Source organism: Sinocyclocheilus grahami, unplaced genomic scaffold, assembly GCF_001515645.1.
Source record: "Sinocyclocheilus grahami isolate Dianchi unplaced genomic scaffold, SAMN03320097.WGS_v1.1 scaffold15.1, whole genome shotgun sequence".
NCBI lineage: Eukaryota > Metazoa > Chordata > Actinopteri > Cypriniformes > Cyprinidae > Sinocyclocheilus > Sinocyclocheilus grahami.
The window spans coordinates 2,924,643-2,949,845 of record NW_015505194.1 but is presented as its reverse complement, the minus strand read 5'-3'; the positions used below and the strand labels follow the sequence as shown (position 1 = coordinate 2,949,845).

At 37.0% G+C, this 25,203-nt stretch overlaps 3 protein-coding genes across 5 annotated transcripts in view; all 3 read right to left on the bottom strand.

Moving 5' to 3' along the window:
- The window catches only part of max (myc associated factor X), a 22,740-nt gene extending 20,807 nt beyond the window's left edge, over nucleotides 1–1,933 (bottom strand). The window contains exon 1 of the mRNA XM_016294441.1: nucleotides 1,929–1,933. The gene's annotated coding sequence lies outside the window, so the exon portion shown is untranslated. The remainder of the gene's footprint in view (nucleotides 1–1,928) is intronic.
- The window catches only part of LOC107602033 (serine/arginine-rich splicing factor 5-like), a 6,596-nt gene extending 4,290 nt beyond the window's left edge, over nucleotides 1–2,306 (bottom strand). The window contains exons 1-4 of one of the 2 annotated variants that reach the window (XM_016294425.1): nucleotides 2,149–2,306; nucleotides 1,771–1,900; nucleotides 322–392; nucleotides 62–120 (exon numbers count right to left, since the gene is read on the bottom strand). In XM_016294425.1, the coding sequence (XP_016149911.1) occupies nucleotides 62–120; nucleotides 322–392; nucleotides 1,771–1,896 (256 nt within the window). In that variant the 5' untranslated portion in view covers nucleotides 1,897–1,900; nucleotides 2,149–2,306. The remainder of the gene's footprint in view (nucleotides 1–61; nucleotides 121–321; nucleotides 393–1,770; nucleotides 1,901–2,148) is intronic. The other variant, XM_016294430.1, reaches the window with a different exon arrangement.
- A 1,908-nt stretch (nucleotides 2,307–4,214) lies between these two features.
- The window catches only part of LOC107602010 (sushi domain-containing protein 6), a 29,270-nt gene continuing 8,281 nt past the window's right edge, over nucleotides 4,215–25,203 (bottom strand). Inside the window, exons 2-7 of one of the 2 annotated variants that reach the window (XM_016294394.1) lie at nucleotides 23,339–23,493; nucleotides 9,593–9,784; nucleotides 9,226–9,420; nucleotides 8,707–8,842; nucleotides 7,441–7,862; nucleotides 4,215–5,168 (exon numbers count right to left, since the gene is read on the bottom strand). In XM_016294394.1, the coding sequence (XP_016149880.1) occupies nucleotides 5,143–5,168; nucleotides 7,441–7,862; nucleotides 8,707–8,842; nucleotides 9,226–9,420; nucleotides 9,593–9,784; nucleotides 23,339–23,450 (1,083 nt within the window). In that variant the 5' untranslated portion in view covers nucleotides 23,451–23,493 and the 3' untranslated portion in view covers nucleotides 4,215–5,142. The remainder of the gene's footprint in view (nucleotides 5,169–7,440; nucleotides 7,863–8,706; nucleotides 8,843–9,225; nucleotides 9,421–9,592; nucleotides 9,785–23,338; nucleotides 23,494–25,203) is intronic. The other variant, XM_016294402.1, reaches the window with a different exon arrangement.

The window sequence follows — 25,203 nt, the reverse complement described above, 5'->3', positions numbered from 1 at the left end:
GCGCGACTACACCGACGACGAAAACGACCCCCTCCTCCTCCTCCTCCTCCTCCTCCTCCACCACCACCACCACGGCCTCGGCCTCCACGCAGACGCACACGGGCATGTTCAATGGTCACCCTAAAATCAAAACATCCCTTAGACATGTGTCTGCCTCGGCTAAGTCTCCGTTCCCTCCAAGGCTTCTTTTTCTCTACCTAATCAATCTTAGATAGATTTTCCTTATCCCTGTTGCTTTTAGCCTGCTCACTGAGGAAATGAAGGCTGTTTTGAAACAATATGTACTGAGAAAAGCAATATACAAATAAACACTGATCATACCTCTCATTGCAGAGCTCTTTCCCATCAAGCTCATAAACAGCATCTTCTGCATCTCTCGGATCATCAAATTCCTGCAAGAAAGAACTCAAGATTTACATGTGAATATTATATACTGCAGAGGTTTAATGACGTGTTGCCATTCTTGATCTTTAGTTTATTTTCCCTAATTATTTTTTCAATTAATATTACTTATTTAATACTAAACTGAGCAATTAAGAAATTTGAACAAAAAGGATTTCTTCTCTTCCAGATCAGTCTCTGCCGCCATTCACGAGAATACCACAACCTATGCGTGTGGTACTCCTAATGTGTCATGCTATTCTTGTAAATGGTGGGGGAGACTGATCTGGAAGAGAAGAAATCGTTGAATAAAGTCATTATATTTGTTTTCTTTGCACACAAAAAATGTATTCTCATAGCTTCATAAAATTACAGTTGAACCACTGATGTCACATGGTCCTAATTATTTTTTCAATTAATATTACTTATTTAATACTAAACTGAGCAATTAAGAAATTTGAACAAAAAGGATTTCTTCTCTTCCAGATCAGTCTCTGCCGCCATTCACGAGAATACCACAACCTATGCGTGTGGTACTCCTAATGTGTCATGCTATTCTTGTGAATGGTGGGGGAGACTGATCTGGAAGAGAAGAAATCGTTGAATAAAGTCATTATATTTGTTTTCTTTGCACACAAAAAATGTATTCTCATAGCTTCATAAAATTACAGTTGAACCACTGATGTCACATGGACTATTTTAACAATGTCCTTACTAACTTTCTGGGCCTTGAATATTTCAGTTGCATTGCTGTCTATGCAGGGTCAGAAAGCTCTCGGATTTCATCAAAAATATCTTAATTTGTGTTCCGAAGATGAACGAAGGTCTTACGAGTTTGGAACAACATGAGGGTGAGTAATTAATGACAGAATTTTCATTTTTGGGTGAACTATCCCTTTAAGTACCAAATATTTACATTACAATGATTTCTGAAGGATCATGTGACACTGAATAAAACTGGAGTAATGATGTCTGCTGAAAATTCTATTCCATCAAAGGATTCAATTATGGTTTGAAGTATATGAAAACAGAAAATTATTTAAAATAGTAAAAATATCAATATTCATGTTTTTACTGTGTGCAAATGCGAACTTCTAGTGATCCTTAGAAGTGACTTCCCCCCAAACGGTGGTTGGAAAATATATAGTGTAATATATAATTGAATTGTGTGCGTGTACACACACACACATTTATAGAAATATAGGCAAAATGAGAGCCGTCTTACCACCATTGGTGAATGCGGTCAAATAACGCTATGTCGGCAGCTCACTGGGCTATAAAACGCGGCCCTTGTTGTGTTATTATTAATATAGTCAATTGAAGTTAACTACTGACATGCAAAGAACATGTTGTTACAATATTGTTAAATTGTAAAAAGGCAAAACGTACTACAAATCCGAAGCCTCTTTTCAGGTCAATGTCCCTGATTCTTCCATAACCCTTGAAGAACCGCTCGACGTCCTTTTCCCGAGCAGAGGGGTTTAATCGACCGATGAAAATACGACAACCGCTCATCCTCCTCAAAACAAGCCAAAACAAGTTAAAACAACCATGATATAATAATACTGTCATTCTGCAATTGTCAAACACCTAACGTTACGAATCTCTGCAACAATAAAGGCTCGAGGCCACAACCCACATCCAGAGAGAGATCATTAACTGCTGAATCGCTCTACAAAACACAGTCGTTTAAACAACACACTCCTTATAAGAAGAATTCAGGCAAGTGTGAAGATGTCTCAAGTACATACTGTCTCGGGTACATACCTCTACTTGATGTTTGTCCTCTGAATGTGTCGTGCCTGTCCGAACAGTCCCCTCACACAAAATGGAGTCTGAAGAGCTGCGAACGAGGCTCGGCTTCGGCGCTGATCTGAGATCAGTTCAGAACACCACAACCGCTGCACTACTGACAGATACGCTATGAATTCTACTGTGATTACTCAATAATTTGAACCATTATGTAGCTATCTACGTATTGAGAAAATGGTGGAAAATATGTCAAACATAAGGCTGTATGGTAAAATTATTTTCTTAAGGGAGACGAAACACAATTTGTAGTGTCTGTGGTAACTTTAATCTGATTTTCCACATTTATTCCGACCATAAAATACTTTGTTTAGATTAAACGGCGTGTATGCACTGCAACGAATTGTACTGAATCAATTGAACCGGTTCATAAATTGAGTCTGAATGATTCGTGAATAATCGCGAACTAAATCTCTCGGAGCCGTCACATTCTTTTGGTCCGATTCACCAAAAAACCGTACTGGACTGGTCATGATAGTTTACTATTATTTAAATTCTAAATGTGATGCATTATGGCTGCAACATAATGAGGTAAATAGCTGCATCGTTCTTTTGAATCGTTTCTTTGAAAGAACTGTTCAAAACAACCGAAACGCGGAAATGAGCCGGACTTCCTTTACAACTATACAGTAGTAGTACAGGGCTCGAACACTAGATGGCGATAACGCACATTAATAACTTACTAATGAAATCTGCACTTTACCCTCATTACAATGGAATCTATCATGTCATATGACAGTATGGATTATTATACAACTATAAAAGCAGTTACAGAGTAAACCACAACATGACAAGCATCAAACTCACCAAAGTAAACACACCACTTGAGCACTTCAAATGAAAGCTTTAATTAGAAATAGTTATATACACAATGCAGAATTAAATTAAACTTTATACAAATATTAAAATACTATCTTCACACCCACAGCAATGTACAGAGGAAAACCAAAAGAAGTGTAATGGGGATGGGGAGCTGGATGGATGAGTCAACTTAAATTACACTTGCAGAAAAACACCGTACAACAGTGTTTCACACACATCCTAGATATCCTTTTTTATTTGCGTCCTTTCTTTTTTAAACGTAAAAACATCCTTTGAATGAAACCTAACAAACAAAAAACCCCTCAAAAGTTCATGTTTCACGTTCACAAAAATTATCTGAGGAAGTACGGGTGGATAATCTTATGTCACATCCTCCAGAGTAAAACCCTATGTCTGAAAATCTACAAGACAATGTTTATGCATAGAAAAGAAAAAGTAAGGCCATAAGGATACTGAAGACAAATTACCATAAAGCCAGTGAGATGAAAGAAACACTTGATTACAAAGTGAGAAATGGATGAAATGTACAAGTTTTAAGGCAGCAGTAATATTTTGCCATCAGTTTGCATGAAAAAAAAAAAAGTAAATCATTTTACAAAAACAAGCCAGGAACACAAAACTGAGGATGTGCAGATAGGCAAACTGCCCTCTCTCTCCAAAGTCAGGCACAAAAATATACATAGGCCTATTTGATGCATGTTGACAAACAGAATTATTAGTCAACTACAGGGGATATACACAAGGTGGCAATAGGCAAGGATGTAAAATGCAAACTCAAACAAACGATTCATTGGTTTTTTAAATGTCCATTTGCCAAAAGAACATTATGAGTGAAGAACAAGGCCATTTTCTGGAGCTATTATACAGTGCATTAATACAATGCACAACCTATTTGAGATCTTACAGGGTATCTGATTCATTCTCCTTACAAATACCAATTTAATGGCACATGGCTGAAATGATTTATTAAGAAACCTAAACAAAAGGATCTCCTATGCTTGATAGTCATCTTCAAAATGTTAGCCATGCCGCAGCTGGCTTTGCAAAACATTCAAATGCAATATATGCGGTTTAATTTCCTTAATTAAAAGTGAATTAAACTAGCTCAAATCCAAAAATTATTAGTCAGAGTCAAAGCTCATAAGGTATAGCCCAGTAATGAAATTAGTCCACCCCCCCCCCCCCCAAATTAAAATATATATATATATATTTTTTTTTTTACTTGTGCGTGCAACACAAACATGAGAGAGATATACTCGCTTTTAAAGGAAGTCATCATGAATCATTTCTCTGAATGAGAACAGTAATCTCACAGCTGCTAACACAAAGTATATCTCCCTCACTTTGGACAAACAGACATGTAGACAAGGAACATCCATTCTACTTAAATAACATCTCAATTAGAAAATGGAGGTATTGAAAATGTTTCCTATTTTGGGGAAAAGAAGCCTAGATGATACTTCAGCCCTCTTTGAATCACAACAGCCACATGTCACACAGGCATCACACACACACACACACACACACACACACACACACACACAGTGCACAGCACAGCACATGTACTTCTTGACAAATAAAAAGACAAGCATGTATTTGAATTCAGTACAATGTAAATCGGTTCAACCCTGTGTCTCGCACAAGGGACAAGGCTATGCGTCATGCTTTGATTGTGCTGTGCTCCTGTGTGTATGCGTGTAGAACGAAACAGAAAAAGAAATTGCACAGAACATGCAGCATTAAAGAGAAAAGGGCCTGGCTTAGCAAATCCTTGCTGAACTCTCCCCTTCACAAGAGGTCACAGTCATTGACGGAGCAGAGGACCACAACGTAATCTGAATGCATTCCTTTGTAAATCGTGAACCCTCGCCGTGACGAGGTAAGCATTTGCGCATCCCTTTGAGGGGTCATCCAGTCAAAGGTTCTTCCTGTGAAAAAGCTGCCAGACTCCATGGGGGCCACGCAGCTTGTAGACCCCAGGGGCGGGTGATTTGTTGGCAGAGGGACAGCTGAAAGATTTTATTTACTGCTGCGTTCTGTCGGGTGGCTTGGGGTAAGCATTTGGTGAGAAGCTTTAGGGGTTACGGTCCTGGCCAGCGATGACAGAGAGAGGGGTGACTGCACACAGACTCAGGCTTCCTTTAGCAATGGAATATCTGGAGAAAAGAGATGAAGAAAGTATGATGCTAGGCACAGAAGTTAAAGTGATGCAAGAATTGTAATACATCACAGAAAAATAAAAAATAAAATTTGACAAATGCACCAACGGTGTGTACTGTGTGTAGCTATTGTTTTTTTTCTTAATTAAAAATGAAATTCACACATACAATGACTTGAATGCACATCTCCTGTAATTAATGTTTTACATTTTTTTAAATATAAATTACAATTCATTTTGATAGTTTTGGGGGGCCACAAAGTCAAAAATGTCAGGTGATACAACTGTCCTGATAAAATAATGAAGAAGAAAAAAAAAATATATATTTTAACCTTTTCATGACACAGCCAGGTACATGTTGTGGCCCAAAATATTTTGTTATAATAACATATAATAAATCTTTATTTTTCTCAAATATCTAATTAGTAACTCATAAATGTTATGAATATATTTGTTTAAATATATATATACACACACACACACATATATATATATATATATATATATATATATATAGAGAGAGAGAAACATATTAAAGCCACAAAGTCAAAAATGTCAGGTGATACAACTGTCCTGATAAAATAATGAAGAAGAAAAAAAAAATATATATTTTAACCTTTTCATGACACAGCCAGGTACATGTTGTGGCCCAAAATATTTTGTTATAATAACATATAATAAATCTTTATTTTTCTCAAATATCTAATTAGTAACTCATAAATGTTATGAATATATTTGTTTAAATATATATATACACACACACACACATATATATATATATATATATATATATATAGAGAGAGAGAGAAACACATTAAAAAAATTAATAATACAATGAATGATAATTATTATTATTTATTCAATTTGAAATAATATGCATTTTGCAGTTATATTGTGTTTTAAACCTAATCAGAGACTTGAGCTTGTTTGAAAAATGTTTCATAAAAAAATTACATCATAAATAAGTCAAATAATTTTGACATAATCAAGTTAGTTCAGTTTGTAAAATATCATGTGGTGTGACAGCCCCAAGACATAATCTTAATAATATTTATGGATCACCAATTAATATACTAATTAATAATCCGTTTAAAAAAAGTTTAAAGAAGTACAAATATTATAATATAAATAGAAATACATTTAATTAATAAACTAAATATAACCCTAAGATATATAATTTATATATATATATATATATATATATATATTAGGGCTGTCAATCGATTACAAATTTTAATTGATTAATCACATCCTTTTTCTGTGATTAATCGCACACTTCATGAAATTAAGCATAGACCATTTATCTTGTTTCAAATGCTTATTTTGTCATCATTTGCTATATCCAGCAAAGTAAACCAAAAGATTGAAGGGTGATTCTCAAAAATCTGTATTTTCTGCAAGCTTTTTTCAAGATAAATTTAGATGACTTTCCAAAAAAGGACACTTAGAAGCTCCAAAAGGACACCAAAGAACCAAATGATATAAGGAGCCCATATAAGCACATATGAAATAATTTTTTTTAATAGTATGTGTACAGTGCAACACCAACATCGCCTGCTGACTGCATATATCTACTTCAGTACACGGATCCATTCAGTATAACTAAACACAGCAACATAAACACTAGCGATACACTGGTTATCCAGTCGAGAAACAGTAGTTTGCGTCTCATCCGGCCATACAGCGGTGGGATGTGTTGACAATCCGTTCAGTCTGTACTTCACACAAGCGCGTGACATGTGAGGGCTCGCGCTCTTCAGAGACAATCACAGAATATGACAGAGCTCGTGTTTAAAAGCGAAACACACTGAATGAATAATTCACTGAAAACGCAACGCGAGTCTCTGTTCTCTCTGCAATCTCTGATGTAATCAGCCGGGTTTCCTTTATATTAGCGCTGTTTTGGACGGATTGTTTGAATGCATTCGCTTACTGGATCATTGGACTGAAAACTTTCCCGGAGTTTAGCAGCTTAAAATTATCTAATCGCAAGCAGAATAGCAAAATTGGTTAAAGGGTTAGAATAGAAATTGTGCTTCAGTAATTTTGCGTTAATTGCGTCAAATTATTTTAAATTATTAATCGCATGCGTTAACGATGACAGCCCTAATATATATATATATATATATATATATATATATATATATATACATACATTTACCACAAGTTTCTAAATTATTTTCTTTAAAAAGATTCCTTTATTTATCATGGACACTTAATGTTACATGTCATTAAACCACACATTACTTCTAGATTTGCAAGTGACTCACCATCACCATAATCTTCGGCAAAGGTGACTGAAAGCAAGCTGTGCTGATCGTTGCTCTCGCTGCTCTGCCTGCGGTGGAAAGGTGCAGCGGCACCAGGCTGCTCAGCAGCCCAGGAGGGAGAGGATGAGGAGGACGGAGAGGAGGAAGAGGGCACTTGGTGAACCAATACAGTCTCTGCATGACATGAAGACACAGCAGTGGAGGTGGAGGGAAAACTGTAACTCGCCTGAGCCTGTTCGAGAGGTTCGTTCAAACCCTCGGCCTGAGGGCCCTCCGACAGCACAATCTGAACCCGGGACTCAGGAGGGGGCACAGAACTGCCGCCTGCGCCATACACTGCCTCTTCGTAGGAGGGCAGTGAGACCTGAACGCCCTCCACCATGATGGAGGTAGGCTGTCCTGACATACCCTGCTCCCGGCTGCTTTGAAAGAGAGAAGGAGAGATATGGGAATAAAAAAATAAGGCTTAAACGGTATCAAATCTTGACCTGCCTGATCTGCAGCTAACATCACAGTGAGCTGATTACGCAACAGCAAATGATTGGAATAACAGCACCGTAGAGGAGATGCCATATTTGTGCATGTCAAACAGTTTGAATTATGATTGACTTTAAATCTGCACGCTACAAACATTAGTACATTACATTTATGTTCTCATATGCATGCTGTGGCACCAAAAAGTATTTGGACACTTAAGTTACATTTCAAAATGTATTTACAATGTCTTTGTATTGCATAATAAAATATCAAACTGAGTGCCATGTTCAAGCACAATGTTTAAAAACACAAATATATATTGTTTAATCAGTTCAAAAATGTGGACACTTTCAGGCTGTCAGTTTTAGTAGAATATAGTAATATTTCTTATATACATTACCGTTTAAAAGTTTGTAAGAAATGAACACTTTTATTTGGAAAGGATGCATTAAATTGATCAAATGTGACATTTATAAATTTTACAAAAGATTTTTATTTCAAATAATGGATGTTCTTTAAAAAAGAATTCTGAAAAAATGTATCATGGTTTCCAAAAAAATATTAATTACCTCAACCATTTTCAACATTTATAATAATAAGAAATGTTTCATGAGCAGCAAATCACAGTAATTCACAATATTACTGTTTTTACTGCATTTTGATCAAATAAATGCAATGTTGGTGAATATAACAGACTTCCTTTAAGTGCTATGTAAACTCCCACTGTCTGAGAATAAAACAAACGCCTGTGAAAAAGCTATGCTTAGTAAGAATGAGACAGAGCCTCACCGGCTGTGGTGGAAGGACTTGAGTTTGGGCTGAAGCAAAACAAACAGCACCACCAACAGCAGGATGAAGGCCACAGTGCTGGCAGTGGAGGCCACGATAGACAGAGCTGACATGGGCAGTGGGGATTGCTCCTCCCCTGGAAGAGAAATAACTTCAATAAAACTGATGAAAATGAAACCAAACAATCAGATTTAAATGATAACGAGTACTCAAGTTTTGTGAAGAAAAGATACACACATCACCATCAATTTTCAAATCTCCCTAAACTTTTAACTCGCATCCAGTGACCGAGTATCCAAAACACTGAAATATGATTGTCTAACAAAAAATGATGGTTGATGTTTCAAAAGCTGCTTTCTGGGAAACTTCTGATGCTGTACTGAACTCACTTGAACAGCTTGTACATTTGGCTACATTGCTGTAATTTAAGGAGGAGGAAAACTGTCCATATGTGACAAAACGGCAGAATATCCAGATGGCCGAGCTTGTGGATCAAGCTCCTGCTGCTGTGAGACGTACCTTGCACAGAGTGACAACTGATCTGCATGGGCGACTTCCACTCTCCGTTGTCACAGGTCTGGAAATGGTACCCTCCTTTCAGAATGTAACCCTCATCACAGAAGAACTCGATCACGGTACCCTGGGCCAGTCTGTGGCACGGCGAGGGGTGGCAGTTATATCCTCCGTTCTCTGGCTCACTCGGTGGTTGACAAACTGTTGGGGAAAAAGTTACAAGTCTGACAAAGAACTGTTTTTCTAATCAGAAACTCATAACCAGTTATTCTGACATGACGTGAATAGCAATCACATCCAACCTTCTTAGAACAAAATACAACTCCTGAGAAAACAGGAACAGAGGACACAGAGAGGGTTAATTTGAACGTACCATCATTTTTGATGCAGCGAGGTGGGTCAGAGGACCAGTGGCCGGAGACGGTACATGTGATGATGCTGTAGCCATCCAGCGTGTATCCTGGATCACAGCTGTACTGTAGCTGCGTGCCAACGGGGAAGGAGCCGCGGTTTGTTTCCGTCAGGTTCCCACGGCCATGAGGCACAACTGAGGGTCTGGGACAACCTACAGGAGCAGAAAGAGTAGACGTTAGCATAAAAAAAGCAAGTTCAACTTCAAAAAAAAGAAGAAAAAAAAAGAGCTAACTAGTTCAAATTTCCTTTAGGGCCTGTTACTGTTATAGTGTCCTTCAATACAACTCTGAAAATGAGTTATTTAATAATGACAAAAGAAGCGTAATGAAATCCTCATGAATTTGAAACAGAATCAAAGTTATTTAATACAAATCTTGGATTTCAACAGAAACGTACATGGATGACAGTGTTCAAGTCAGATTAGCTAAATGTAAAAAAAAAAACCGTCAATAACCGACATAGCAATGTATAAAGCACAGCAGATACAGAAGTCATTTTTAAACCAATCAGCTCTCTGTTAGTCAGCACAGCAAATTCGTGCGTCCAACTTAAACATGAGCGAAATCAGCATGGGGAACTTTTTTGCCCTCACGCAAGACTCCTGATCGCATGGATTCCTACTGAAATGACTGGATTTTGTCCTTGAACTTTCAACAAGCAACAGTAGCTAATTGTGACAGCACATTGAGGCTGGTTCAAAATGTTTTGAAGTACAAAATAAACACAATCTTTGAAAGAAATGATCATTTCTCTCACTTTTGATTACTTGGGAACTAACATTAGATAGACTCAAACCAACAACAACAGTTTCAGTGTGAAAGTGCCCTAAAATGTATTTGCACTAACTAAAATTCATTATGTGTCAAAGAGAAAAAGGGGACACAAGCAGATCTTATTCTCATATTGCTGTCTGGTATTATATTCCTCCTAGATCACACACGTAATGTCCAGCCTTGAGATGGATAACAGAATACTACATTTCTGCCCTTGGGTTTAATGGCATAAAGCCAGTGGTGTCTCTTTCCCCTCTCATATTCTTCTTCTTTCTCATATGGGAAAAAGAAGGGGAAAAAAACACCTTTCCTGAGCTTCATTCACACAACAGATCACTTGAAACACGTAAACATATCTAATCACCTCATTACATTAATCCAGCAGAAAGAAAGAAAACAACTCAAACAAACAGGGTATGTTTGGACAGACCCCCTCGATCACTGGGTTTTCTAATCTGAGTTTTTAACACGCTCTTAAGCTGCGATCAGCCGATTATGGACTCAGAGGATGGGCATACAGCTCTATCTCTTCTGTTCTGACACCAGACAAACAGTCAGGATATGAACCACAGATGCAGAGCTTCACGATCCATTATATAAAACGTGCAACATCTGTAAGAGGTTGATCTTTTTTGGTTGGCGTCTACGATCTGTATTTTAATGCACTTTTTAAAATGGAATGTTCTGATTCTCATGAAGTCATGAGCTGACAATAAAGATGACAAAAAATTGCAAACCTCATCTACATTGTTTTGCCTCAGGTCTAAATGAAACTGGATCATGTTTTTCTTCCTTGTCATTTCATTGTTAGTTCGTGCGTCACTGAAAGGTAGGATCAGTCAGGAAAACGAAAGAATCGCAGACTTGCGGAAGAACATTTGTTAATAACAGCTGCCCAGACCTGCTATGACAAGTTAGACTGGGCCTTCACAACATCTAAAACTGATTGCACACTTGACAATAGATACCTATCTTAGGAGTACCACATGGGACGGGTTATGTGTCAGAAAACATAATGTCCAAAAATATGTACTAAGGTTCCGACTGAAATTCCAATTAACCTGTTTGGCTGGCAGAAGTTTCATAAGAAACTAGGTTCATTTTGTCTACCTCGAATAGCAGATCAAATTTACCACAAACAATTTCTTAATGCGCCCTTAACTGGATCCTTGACCTACTCTACTTAAAATTAATAATCTGAATTACATACAACTCGTTTAGATAAAGAGAAGTTTAACATTTGGAGAGAGATCGCAACAATGAAACAATGTCAAACACATGGTCCTAAACGGTGTTCACCGTCCAACTGTCTACAATGCAGCATGCAGAAGAAACAAAATGAAGGGATTTACAGCAGAATGAAATTCTAATTATCCTTCATTACAAATGGCTGTGGTCTAAAGCGGATCACATTACTGACCACTGCAGTGTGCAGCTGCTCAGTGAGACCAAAACCCAGCGGCCCAGCAGTGGATTAGACCCTGCTGTCTCAAAAAAAATCCTCCTTTGTAAATATGTTTTTGCTGGAGATCTCCTTATTACATGGGATGATGTGTTTTTCCATCTCTATTGTTTTTCCCTTATCTCTCCTAATTCAAATCCCTGAGATTGTAAGCAAGCTGTCAGAAAATGGCAGAAGGGGGATTTGTTCCTCTCTCCCATTTATGGAATTTGTAGAAATGGAGGAGGGTACATGTGGGCGCATCTCTCACTGATATGAATCTAAATTAGGAATGGGCAGTATGACCAAAATCTTATAGTATGATGAATTTTATAAATAACAATAACCATATTTCATGACATATTTTTACTGGAAACACAGCCCCAAAATATTTCATAATTACATAATAATGTGGTAATGTCTATTTCTGATCCTCAAGTGACTTTTTTTTCAGGTCTTTTTTTTTTTGTTACGTGAAATAAGAACAAAAACCATCACTGTGAAAAACTAAAACTAAGCTATTTCCTTGATACCAAACTAAAATCAAATCAAATAAAAACATAATTTCAGTTACATTATAGGATCTTTACAACCTGCCTACATTTAGCTTGAAAATGTTAATTTTGTTAATTAAATTTGTTTTAAACTTTTAAATTATACCATTATAACTTTGGAAGTCATAAAATAACTAAAACTAAAATAAAAATTAAACAAACAAAAAGTAAATAAATAAAACAACAACAAAATTATAAAACAAAAACTAACTAAAAAAATCAGTTTTTATTAAATAGTAATAAAAACAAATTAAAAACTATTAAAACCCTGCACAAGGTTTTCACCATATGTATAGTTTTTTTAATGTCTCTTAAAGAAATGTCTTATGCTTACCAAGGCAGCATTTATTTGATCAAAATAACAATAAAAACAGTAATATTGTGATATATTTTTACAATTTACAATAACTGTTTTCTATTTTAATATATTTTAAATGTAATTTACTCCTCTAATGGCAAAGCTGAATTTTCAGCAGCCATTCAGTCTTCAGAAATCATTCTAATAAGCTGATTTGGTGCTCAAGAACATTTCTCATTATCAATGTTGAAAACAGTTGTTCTGCTTAAAATTTTGTGGAAGAGATTCTCTGATGAACAGAAAGTAAAAAAAGCAGCATTTACTTAATAAATTTATATATAAAAATATTTTCTACAATTATAAATGTTGCTTTTGATCAATTTAAAGCATCCTTTCTGAATAAAAGTTTTAAAGGGGTCATATGATGTTGCTAAAAACAGCAATAGACAGCATTGTAGTCTACTCTACCAGGATCAGGAAACAGTCCTCCATAAAATGTGCTGCACACATCTGAATATTTGGGTTGAACTGCTTCTGGAACAGTGTTGAAAATACAACTTAACCACTGATTTCTAGCCGTGTCCTCTTTTGGAAGGCTAAACAAAGTAGTTTAACTTTTGCAACGAAACACACAGAGTCTTCAAAACGTGGCGGCGGCGGTGGCAGCAACAATAAAGGTACGCCTTCTTTCTTTGCGTGAACATTTGGGCGGCGTTATGCAAACATTCCCACATCGTGACGTAGACATGTTGGGGGCGCGTTTAAACGAGGCGTTTTAGGAGGGCGTGGACCAGTCTTAAATTTGATAATAAATATCTCTTTGGGTTTGAGACTTTAGTCTTTGCAACTTTAGGAATCGTATCTATTCACGAACAGCTTGTAACACTCCAAAGACAAAGGAAAACTTGAAATTGCATCATATGACCCCTTTAATAAAAAAAAAATCTTTCTGACAAAAAATCAGTATAGCAAAATCTATACCAGCTGACACATTTCTACAGTCATAATGCTCTGCTCTAACCTCACACAGTGATTCATTCATAACAGATGTTTGTTCATTGAATTCTTAATACAGTTACCACCAAAGCCCACTTCACAAACCTCCTGAGATATCCAGTGGTGTTGGCCAGCGTGTTTATTGCACTGCAAGTTTTGATGTTGTTGATGAAACAAGCGCACCACAGCTGCTGAGATATGAGACCCACCCGTGACATAACATATCTTGAATGGCTCTCAAAGGGCTAATAACAGTATGTGGTTTCCTTCTTGTAAGAAAACCCTGCACGAGAGAGAGGAGGCCGCGAGATACCCGAGTCTAATGTTTCTGTGTACATAACATGGTTTGGACAACATGAGTCCTGCTGCCGGCGGGAGGGAGGGTCGAGTCGATATGTGTGAGTATGTATGAGTATACTGTATCCACATATGTTCTGAAGTGGACTCAATGGGTTAAAGGGAAACACAGCAGGGGCGTCGCATATCTGTGATGGGAAAAGCTGACTGCTAGAGATAAAGCACACCCACAGCCTCTCACGGCTGAGCGGGAAGCGGTGTTAGGAAAGTGAGTTCCAGCAAAAGGGGTGTCATTCCTTCAGGGATGGAGGAGAGGAATGAGTTTCCACATGCATATGTCTCATAACACAGAAAAAAAAAACACAGCAGAAACAGACAAATTTGGCTGCTAGAGCAAAACGAGTCCTGACAAGACATCCAGGAGACTCTCCCTGGATAAAAGACTGATCCATCCGAAACGAAACCATTACTGGATCCACCAAATCATTAATGATTGATTTAACACATAAACATCGACCAAAATATTGGTAAACTTTTCTCAGGATCACCCTTTCAACACTGTTAAACACTTTTTGTTTATTCACAGAGACACAGTAGCATAGACTGGAAATCATGAGAAGAGAGAGAGAACAAGCAGCCAACAAATCGATACAAATTTATAATAATAATAATGAAAATGTATAATTAGAGATCCAGTAAATGATAGTCATTATTTAAAAAAGCCTATAATTTTCATGTTAAGCAATAAATGGCTGATATTAAAATATGGTATTGTTTTGTCTAAATAAATGAAACAAAATCAATAATTTTAATGTAAAGTGAATTTAGGCATCACAGTGTACTAAAGATTACACTGAACAGTGTTATTAAATTGATATTTTTAAAGATTAACTTAAAAAAAGCATTAAAAAACAGCAAAAAAATCTAAATGTAAAAATAAAGGAAATGAACATGAACAATTAAATATCCAGTTATAAACAAAATAAAAAATTACTAATAAATTTAAAATGTCTAATATCAACCCATAACCAATACAGTACTGATATATCTAGCTAAAATAATAGATAATATTGATCACTGGCCATAACTAAATAAATAATTGTAATAATGAATACAAAAAAAAACAGCAGCTATCAATATCAGCCATAACATCTAAATCAATTAATCCCTAATATATTTAGTGTCGTCTTGTTTGTGAGCATGTGTACCCATCATACCCTGAGAGCCGTCATGCACAGAAAGCAGTGGCGCCTTAAATGAGGCCTGTCTTCTGCAAGACAGAACAAAAGCATTAACCAAAGCTCCACGTGTTCTTTATTATGCCCTTTTACAGCTCAAGGTCGACAGCTGACTAATTTAAGCAGCTCGTCCTCCTGAACCAAATCGACTAGGAGGGAAAACCGAAAGACACAATCTGACAGAAGACACAGAGGAAGACTCTATTGTTCCTCTCGCCTTTGTCACAGTGAAAAGTGGCAGATGGGTGTTTTGCACACTTCTGATTCAATTCGGACAGCTGTGAGGCACAAGAAACTCCTCTTCTGTGTACTAAGAGGGAAACAAGGAAGAGATCGAGAGCAAGAGGGGGCAACCGGTGCCCCTGCTGTGTCTGCTATCAGCGGATGGCTCTAGACAGTGCTCTTGTGTTCGGGATCTGCTGTGTCTTGGCTCACTCACTCCAGGAATGCACTCGGCCCACAGCTAATGACAGACTGGAGCCTCTGTGGTGCACACAAGCAGTCGGAGCAAAAGCTGCTGCCAGTCAGCCACTTGGATCCTTGGCCAGCAGCTGTACTCAGAGGTGCTGACATCCATTGTGCTGGCTAATGGCTACTAGGAACATGAGTGTGAAAAGAGCATCTGTTTAAACGTGACTAGGCGACTTAGGGTCATCAGTGAATGGCTATCAAACACGGTCCACACACACAGATGGTGCAGTGAGTTGAAGCAAGGCTGGGAGTTTTTTTTTGGCAATGCTAAGGAAAAAGGGTGGAGTATTGTTTTCTCAGATGGATCTATGTAAATAGTTTCACTTTTTAATCTCACGCCAGTGGCAGAATACAGTCGCATCACGAGCCAAACCACCAAGGGATCGGTTCTTCAACGTGCAAAATGCTAGTCACAGCAATCTCACATAAACTTCCTTAAAATGATTTACACTGGGCAAAATGTAATCAAACATTTCTAAATGGAAAATTTACTTGATGTTGCAATGTCTGATTCACAAACGAATCATTCAGACTAGTCCTTTGAACCAGATCAACCCAATTCACTAAAGAGATCCAAATAAAAAGAATGATTTGCTCATTCAGACACCAGATGACCAGATTTTCAGTGAAAAACAACTTCATTTGGGTCTATTTCTCATCTAGAGTTACCAGACTTTTAGCAGATATTCACCTTATTTTTAACGCAAGAACAGGTATGGCCATTTGTAACTTAAAAGTACAAAGCTTCCAGCGTCAGTCGCTTCAGTTATATTAGTCCTATAAAAACAGGCTACTGCTTGATATTGCAAAATGGTATTTGTTATCATATTTGAATTTCTGTAATTATAAACAAGGGTTTGTGACAAAAATAGCTTTACTGTTCACTAACACTTTGTTATTTTTCTAGTTATGTAACTATAGTGGTTAATGAATTGAAAGTTTCACACATTCACAGGAAATAGCTTGCAGCGTTAAATAAGGTGGATGATATAACATTTCTATGCTGCTTTTGTAACCTTTTTGAAGCTTGGAAGCTTTGTTCATTGTAATTACATGGGAAAAAGCCCTAGTACAATCTTCAGAACTTCAGTTTTTTTCCCACAGTATAGTAGACATACAGGTTTGAATTTGAAATGAAGTAAATTAAGCAACAAAGTGTATCCTATGCATTTATGCAACTTGATTTACATGTGTACTGAGAAAGAATCTAGGCTAATCCTCATATGAGGAACAGTCTGTCTGTTAGTCATATGTTTCCTCATACTTCCTCATAATGACTTGATGTAAATCAGTAACTCTGTCTTGCCTAGCTATACAAGGCAAGATGTGGGTTCTGTTACAACTGAATCACCATAAGAGCCAGTGACGCAAGAGTTTTGTCATTAAAGGCGACAAGATGTGAATTGGTTTTTATAAGCCCCTGTGGGCCAAACTGCGTGATTTTCCTAATGTGTAATGAAAATCTGAAATAGTGACTGCTAGTAACTAAGCTACAAACAAGTGAACATGTAAGTATAGATCAAAGAAAGAAACAGGGAGTAAAGGTTATTTTTAGATTCACAATTTCATAATGTAGTCCCTTTCTACTTGTGATAAACCAGACATTAATCTTTAAACTCAATCATGCCATAATGTTTGACAAGGGCGTGGATGGACGTGTAGGGTAAATACGAAACAAATCACTCCTTTCATGAAGTGTAATAGAATCTTTCCATGTCGAAAACTTGCATAGCTTAAATCTTGCTAGCTGTGTGATCGACCATGTCACCATCAGCTCTTAGTACTTTTCAGAGTGACGCAAGTAGACTTAACTAGTCCACACTACTGTACAGTGAGACTACATGTCGGCCATAAGAATGGCGTTTACAAACCACTTTCTGAATTATAAAATTACAAAAGGGACACCCAACTGTCCCATGCAATTCACCAACACACACAGCTGGTATAAAATTTGGGGACTGCACAACATCTGCTAAACAGGCGCTATTAGCAAATCCTAGAAGGCATATTAGCAACTATGCTATTTTGTTACAAGGTTAGAAACTGAGCCTAAAGTATACTTCAAGCAAAGATAAACAATAGTTGCAGCCATTGATGCAATGTATGCCTTAGCAAGCCATTTCCCACTTTGGGATTTAACCACCATACAACAGCAGAAAACTAAGGAGGAGAGCCTGAAGGACTATCATATGAAACCTTGAGGGGAAAAACAAAACGCTCAGTCTTAGTTGAAGAAGGGAAGCAGACATTTACACATCTGTTTCACATGGATTTTCCAAAGTAGAAGAATCAGCTCAGCACTATGACTTTAAAAACTGCATTACAACAGAACCAAAACTTGGGGAATGTAATGTTTATAATCACAGTTCTCATTTTAGTCATATAATGTGCCTCAAACAAACATCACTTTTACTGGGAAATTTACCATCAAATGATGAGTTCAAGGGCTTATATATTTGCAAACATCTCTCAAACCCACACAAACCACTTCCTGAAGCATAAGAATACTTCTATCTACACTACCGTTTAAACGTTTGAGGTCAGCAAGATTTATTTTCTTCTTTTAAAGGAAATTCATTTTTTATACAACAAGGATGCATTTAGTAGATCAAAAGAAACGGCAAGGCATTTGAAATAAAGGCTGTTCTTTTGAACATGCTATTCATCAACGAATCCTTAAAAAAATTATTTCTACAAAAATATTAAGTAGCGCAACTGTTTTCATCATTGATGATAATAAGAAATGTTTCATGAGCAACAAATCAGCTTGTTAGAATATTGAAGGACTGGAATATCAGCTGCTCAAAATTCAGCTTTGTCATCACAGGAATAAATTACATTTTAAAATACATCAAAATAGAAAACGGCCATTTTAAATTGTAATAATGTTTCACAATATTACAGTTTTTACTGTACTTTGGATTAAATAAATGCAGCCTTGGTGACCTTAAGAGACTTTCACATTTTATTTTTTATTTTTTTACATTTTACTGACCCCAAACCTTTGAACAGTAGGTCAGGTGATACCTTTAATGGATTTAGCATGCACATGAAAGTACCTGAAAAGAATCACCATTAAACAATGTGTTGGAAAATTCCATTTATTTCTCCTTTTTGGATATTCACAATGCCTATTTGTCATTTTGTCATTAGCTCACTATGCCAGCACCTCATCCTGGTCTGAAACCGGTCTTTGCTGAGGTAAGAATTAACACTAGATAACATATGGAAGTGGTATAGTGATAAATCAGAGTAAGAAGTGAGTAACATGGGAAACTCCTCTAGTTCACAATGTGCCTAGTGCTAAAAACAGAGCGACTTCAGCTGTGTGCCTTCAGGGAGCTGCTTTTCATGCTCTCACTCTGAAATAGTGGGGGCTGAGTCAAGCTCCAGAAACCCTAAGATCAGCCTCTGAGCACAGCAAGGCTTTCTTACTTTCTTTTTTTTTTGTTGCCTTCCTGTGCTACTTCCTCTTGTTTGTTTTTGTGAACTACACATGTGAATGAAGCGATGCAATAGCTAAGCTTTATAAAAATAATTGTTCTAAATAACATCATTTCATAAAGTAAGATAAGATCTGGTCCCTCCTTGTATCTCCAAGCTTTGTGGATGCTTTAATGTGACACAATCTAGGTGCCTTGTTCCAAGCTGTTCACGATAAAGTTGCAATCCACAAATTGCAGGTCCTGAAGCATGTGCAAACCCAAACGCCACAAATTATAGGTATTAATCCACAAATTACAGCTTCTGCTTGTTGATGGAACATTGCTGTAGGGATGCGCTCCCATTCAGACGCATTGATGTTTGGCAATGGTCTTTATTGGAATAGCAAACCCATTATTGAAGATGGGTGTATACATTGTCATGGCCAAGTAGTATATGATTCTTTGTTTTGTGTCATTAGCTTATGTAAAGCACCAACAAATTTATTAGGGATGTACCGATATGAAAATTTTGTCCGATACCGATAACCGATTATTCTTTATTTTTGAAAGCCGATAACCGATATGTTGGCCGATAAATCTATATCCAAATTGTTATATACTTTTTGAGAGCCTGATTACAAAAAAGGTCTCATCATTAAAAGCCACATCCCAAACACTTCAACATAAGCAGCCTAGTTTGAACGGTGTACGTTTTAAAAATATTTTTACTCTCCCATTACCAAATTTAGTCATAAAAAAAGTCTTAATCGTGCATCCCTAAAATTTATCAATAGATCCATGTCATCATCGTCACTGTCCACACATCTGATTCAAGTTCAACATTCAGAAGCCTCATATGATTTCTTCAACAAGTTCTACAACAGTCCAGACCAATCCAGATCACAGATCTAAGATCTTGGACTTCCATTGAGGTGTCGATTTCATGCATTTATGCCCACTAAAGCTCAAAGTATACTTGGTTTTTGTATAAGTACGCTAACGTATACGTACACTCGAATGCGTAGCCTTTCAAAGTATACTCCATTTGATAGGTACATGAACACAGGCGGTCGACATGCGCTCTAGAAAGCTTCATCTTTGTCCAGCGTCTGATGTATTTTTCTCCAGAAGTTATGACTGCTAAAAATTTTGTTATACTCTTTTAAAATAAAGTTGCATCTCTCTCATAACTGGCTCACACAAGTGCTTGTCAATGGACTTTCTATGCACTTTCATTTTCTAAATTGAAACAACGGCCCGGGCCAGTGCAACAACAGATTAGTGCAAAACTAAGTCAATGTGCATGTGCGACCTGTGTGTAAAAAGTATGCAAAAATTATTACAAAGTATTACAAAAATCGGATGGTGCGCGTACAGTATGCGCATACTATTTTGGTGACGAAATTTGCACACTGTACTCAGACCCTTGCGTATGCGTAAAAACCGAAGTATACTTTGGCTTTAAGACTCGAGGCCTGCCTAGGGAACATCCAATCACCTAATGGAGAAATTATCAACCCATTCTCATGAGAATTCATTGGTATTGTACTAATTGGTGATATTGGATGAATTTGTATGATCTGACTTGTACAAAAATGTACAATTAGTAGGTAAAACATCACCATGATGATCCATGAAACCATACGGGGCATGAGCAAATCATAGAAAAAATTACAAATGAGATTATTCGACTAATTCAACAAATGATTAAAAAATATATATATTTTTTAATAAAAACAAACTGTCATGAGACGTTTAGAATCGTATAATGTTATAGTTTTATAATGTTAGTTATATAATTTTAATATATTATAATGTAATTTTTTACATCTTAAATCATACAGAAACGCAAAACTCTCAATTAAACAAACTATTCATTGAAATATACCCAGGATAATGCATAAACTTATATTAAGGATGAAATGTGCATTCTCTGCTTTACTGGTGGCACCAAATGGAAACTGCAATCAATTTTCAACATTGCAAAGCAACACTTGTTCATCTTATGGTGTAAAATTGTGGCAAACCCCTAATTTGTCCAAAAAAAAAAAAAGTAAGACAAGTTTATTTTTAATCCTGTTCATTTTGATTATCTTTGTAGCTGTTAGTGGCACAGAAATTACACACTTTACATTTAAGCACACTGAGGAGATGGACAGAAAGAAAAAGGATGCTTGGGTGGACCCACAGAAAAAACAGCCAAAATATGGCGCAATATCACCGACAGACTTTCATCGGATGACCTTGGAAAATCATCCCTTCTGTCCGCTGCTCGGTCTGTAGGGGGACTGAACATGTAGCATTCAGCCGATGTACTAGATCCATGCCAAACACATGTGAGCAGCCATACATCCATGCATACACACACACACACACATTACTTGGGATCACTTGGGACACTTTTGTCCCTGGCTCGACTTTGTGGTGCTGAATCAACGAGAATGTGGCCGCTTGGAATCAGTGGTCCAGCCCAATCCCACCATCCCTCAACCCCTCCATCTCTATCATTTATTCTCCAAGCGCAACGTTCTCAGTGACTCACATATTACATAAGGCAAGATACACTCATTTGCCTGTTGAGCTGCGTTCACGTGTTGTTAAGGGGAAACAGTGCAGATGCCGTGTGGTTTTGGGAACGGAGAGTTAAGTGCTATTCGGACAGGATTAGTCAGTTTCAGTTTAGTTAAAATTATTAAAAGAGAACAGTTTGATTTCAAGTAAAAATTTGGATGCAGTTGGGAGCATCTACTGTTACAAAAGGTCATCACAAAACCTATTTTAATAATACACCAGTTACTCTTTATTTTCACATTTGCGTAACTTCCAATATTTTTGTAGATAGATGACTACAGAGTTTCATGCAGATTTGTAGTAAAAAACATTTGTAAACCTGTTTGTCATAGAAACTTAAAAGGCTTCCCTGCAGTTTTCCACCAAAATAAAAGTTTGAGGGTTTAAAGCTTGCAAGTTAAGGTTTTTTCTTACAGTGCATTTGTATTACAATAAGAATTTTTCTGTCTTAGAAATAATAATAACAAAATTATTTATTATTATTATCTTTTCAATTTCAGTTCATAATTTACTTTTGGCCATTTGACCATAGGATTTTCTTAACTTGGATACCGTGTTTTATGCACAATTTTATGCAAAATTTTTCCATGTGGTATTGAATATCAATATCTTTGAAGGCATTGTATCAAAGTTAGAAATTCCAGTATTGTGAGAACACTACTTATATATGTGTTCTATTTATAACATTATGTATAAAAATAAGACTACAGTGGCCATTCTGAACCATCTGTGATCTGACTCTCCTTTTTGACTTCATTTGCTATTTATGTAGCAAACATGTACTTCAAGCACCAACTGTTATTTTACCCAGAAAGCTGGCAAAGAGGTCTACAAACACAAAATGCTGAACCACACACACACATTCATCTGACCTCCTCAGATAAAAAAATAAAAACTCATCCCATCTGAATAGGGCCAAAGAATACCTTGAGCATTATAAAAACAAACACACAAGTACCCAAGTGACTGAGGTCACACATACACACCGCAGTCTTTGAAACAACACTTCAACTGCCTGTCAACATCTGTCTTTGTTTTCAGGCTAAGTTTGCCATGCAGAGCAAGATATAGAGCTATGTTAGTAATGGAGACACTGGATGAGACTCACACAGAAAGGGGCAACAGGCATACAAGGTCTCAGTGACGAGAGAGAGAATGAGAGAGAGTGAGAGAGAGAAAGCCCATCCCCCATCAACACCTCCCAGATGCTCGACTGAAAACAAAGAAATGATGCTCATTTTATTCCAGCCGGTAGCATAAGTCCAACGGTTATTTCTGTTATCACAGCACTGAGAGCAACACAAACAAAAGAACAAAAACCTTTGTTTTGACGTCAAGTATCATAGATGCCAACACAAAAAACCATCCCACTATAAACCATCTGTGACTCAGAATTATGCAGAAACCAAATTCAATATAATATAATGAAAAAAATATATATAATAATAATAATAATGCCTGACACCTCCATTCCTGCAAGTTACTTTACATATTTCATAATCTAAGGAGATTTTACTTCCTGCTAAATCAATGAGGAAGTCAGCATCTTAAATATCAATGTTTAAAGAGTGTCAGAGTGGATGGCATTGGAAGGTTTAGGTGTAGGAGGAATATGGAGGAGGTTTTTGTGAATAATCTCACCTGAAGCTTGGCCTGTGGGGAGCATGCCGAGGAGGAGGAGCAGCAGGGATGTGGCGGCCACACTGTGAGCGAGCGAGGCTCTTGTCTCACACGCTACCATTCCATTGCACATCTTTCAGCCCTGCTTTTGCAGCAAGAGTCCTCTCCGGCTGAACCTAGCGAAAGAAATGCACACTTATAATTACAAGGAGCTCAGTAATGTGTATTAAAACAAAACAGAAGTGGTAGCTACAACATTGTTTATGAGTTTTTTTACCACGCTCACATAGAATTTGTGCTCACAGAATTTCACTGAAAATCAAGCAGATTTCGTATAACAAAATCTCTGATTTCTTATAATCAATAGTCTCACATGGCAAAAGCAGGCTATATTATGACCATAAATATTCTTTACCTTACAAAAAATGCGTTTAGCATATTTTAAAGGAGACATACTATGCCCTTATTTACAATATGTAACATAAGTCTCTGGTGTCCCCAGAATGTGTCAGTGAAATTTCAGCTCAAAATATCCCACAGATCATTTATTATATCATTTTGAAAATGCCCATTTTGAGTGGAAGCAGAAACACGCTGTATTTCGTGCCTGATTCTTTAAATGCAAATGAGCTGCTGCTCCCCGCCCTCTTTCCCAGCTTTTGAGCTGCGTCATTACAGCTCATACCTGCTAAAAACATCTGTTTTGGTTCTGATTATCATGATTATCGTGCTGAAATCATGCGTTTTAAACCATATTAGTTTAAACTTCTGATATACGATTTTCTAAGTGCACACATCCGAAGCACACGGACAAAAAGCGGCTGTCACAGCATGTAAATAAATCAATAAATCCACTGCTTTCTTGTCTACTCTGAGGCTGGGACTCTAAATATTGTTCTGTGCAGCCAAAGACATGCCAGTTAGCATGTTTTGCTCAAACTTTTGCCATGGCATTAGAACTGGTACACCATTGTGGCTTGCAAAATCACAATGATGGCGCCGTGGGTGGAAACTTACAGATTAAGGGGCGGTAATATTATAATGAGATCTAGGGATGCACCGAATATTCGATGCACTTATTCGGCAATCGAAATTATTCGGCCGAATAAGTGAAAATACCTAATAAATTGTACCGAACAATGATATGACGCGTTCAAATAGCAACCAGCGCACAGTGAGAGGCGCGCACTATTTATTATGCAGCACACACGTCAGCAGTGAGGAAGCATTTAAACTGTCGGAGAAAGACGCAAAAATCATTACAAGCACCGACAGCGAGAGACTGTTTAGGATTGCATCGCATGTCTTCAATGAGAAGAGGAAGAGGTGAATGTTGCTGGTTACTGTATGATGATTGAAATCGCGAAATGGCCTTAAACAATTAGTAAATAAACTGCAGAACGTTAAGTTTTCTAATACACGCGCGCATTGCATGTATTCTGACAGTGCTGCACGAACTCGGGTTCAAGGGTTCAAAGTCCAAAGCGCGAGGAAAATCTGCGCTGAAACAGTCATCAGTTGCTCAGTCACATTTTTATGAATTTTTACAAGGCATGTGACAATGCGATACAGACGACGTATTCGTAATGAGACTCATTTATAAATCTGTTGTCAACAAAAATAAGCATTGAGGTCTTCCTGCGCGTTTCGATCTGCTCGTTAACCAGGGTTAGTGTTAAGAGCGTCCAAGAGCGAGGAAAATCTGAGCTGATACATAAAATAAAATAAAATAGTAAAATAAAATAAAATAAAACAATAATAATGATAATAATCATTACAACAGCTCTGTTTTAATACATTTATTATAACATTCACGTATAGTCGTATAGTGAGGATCTGTAATATTTTCTAATGTTTTAAAAGAAGTCTCTTCTCAGCAAGGCTGC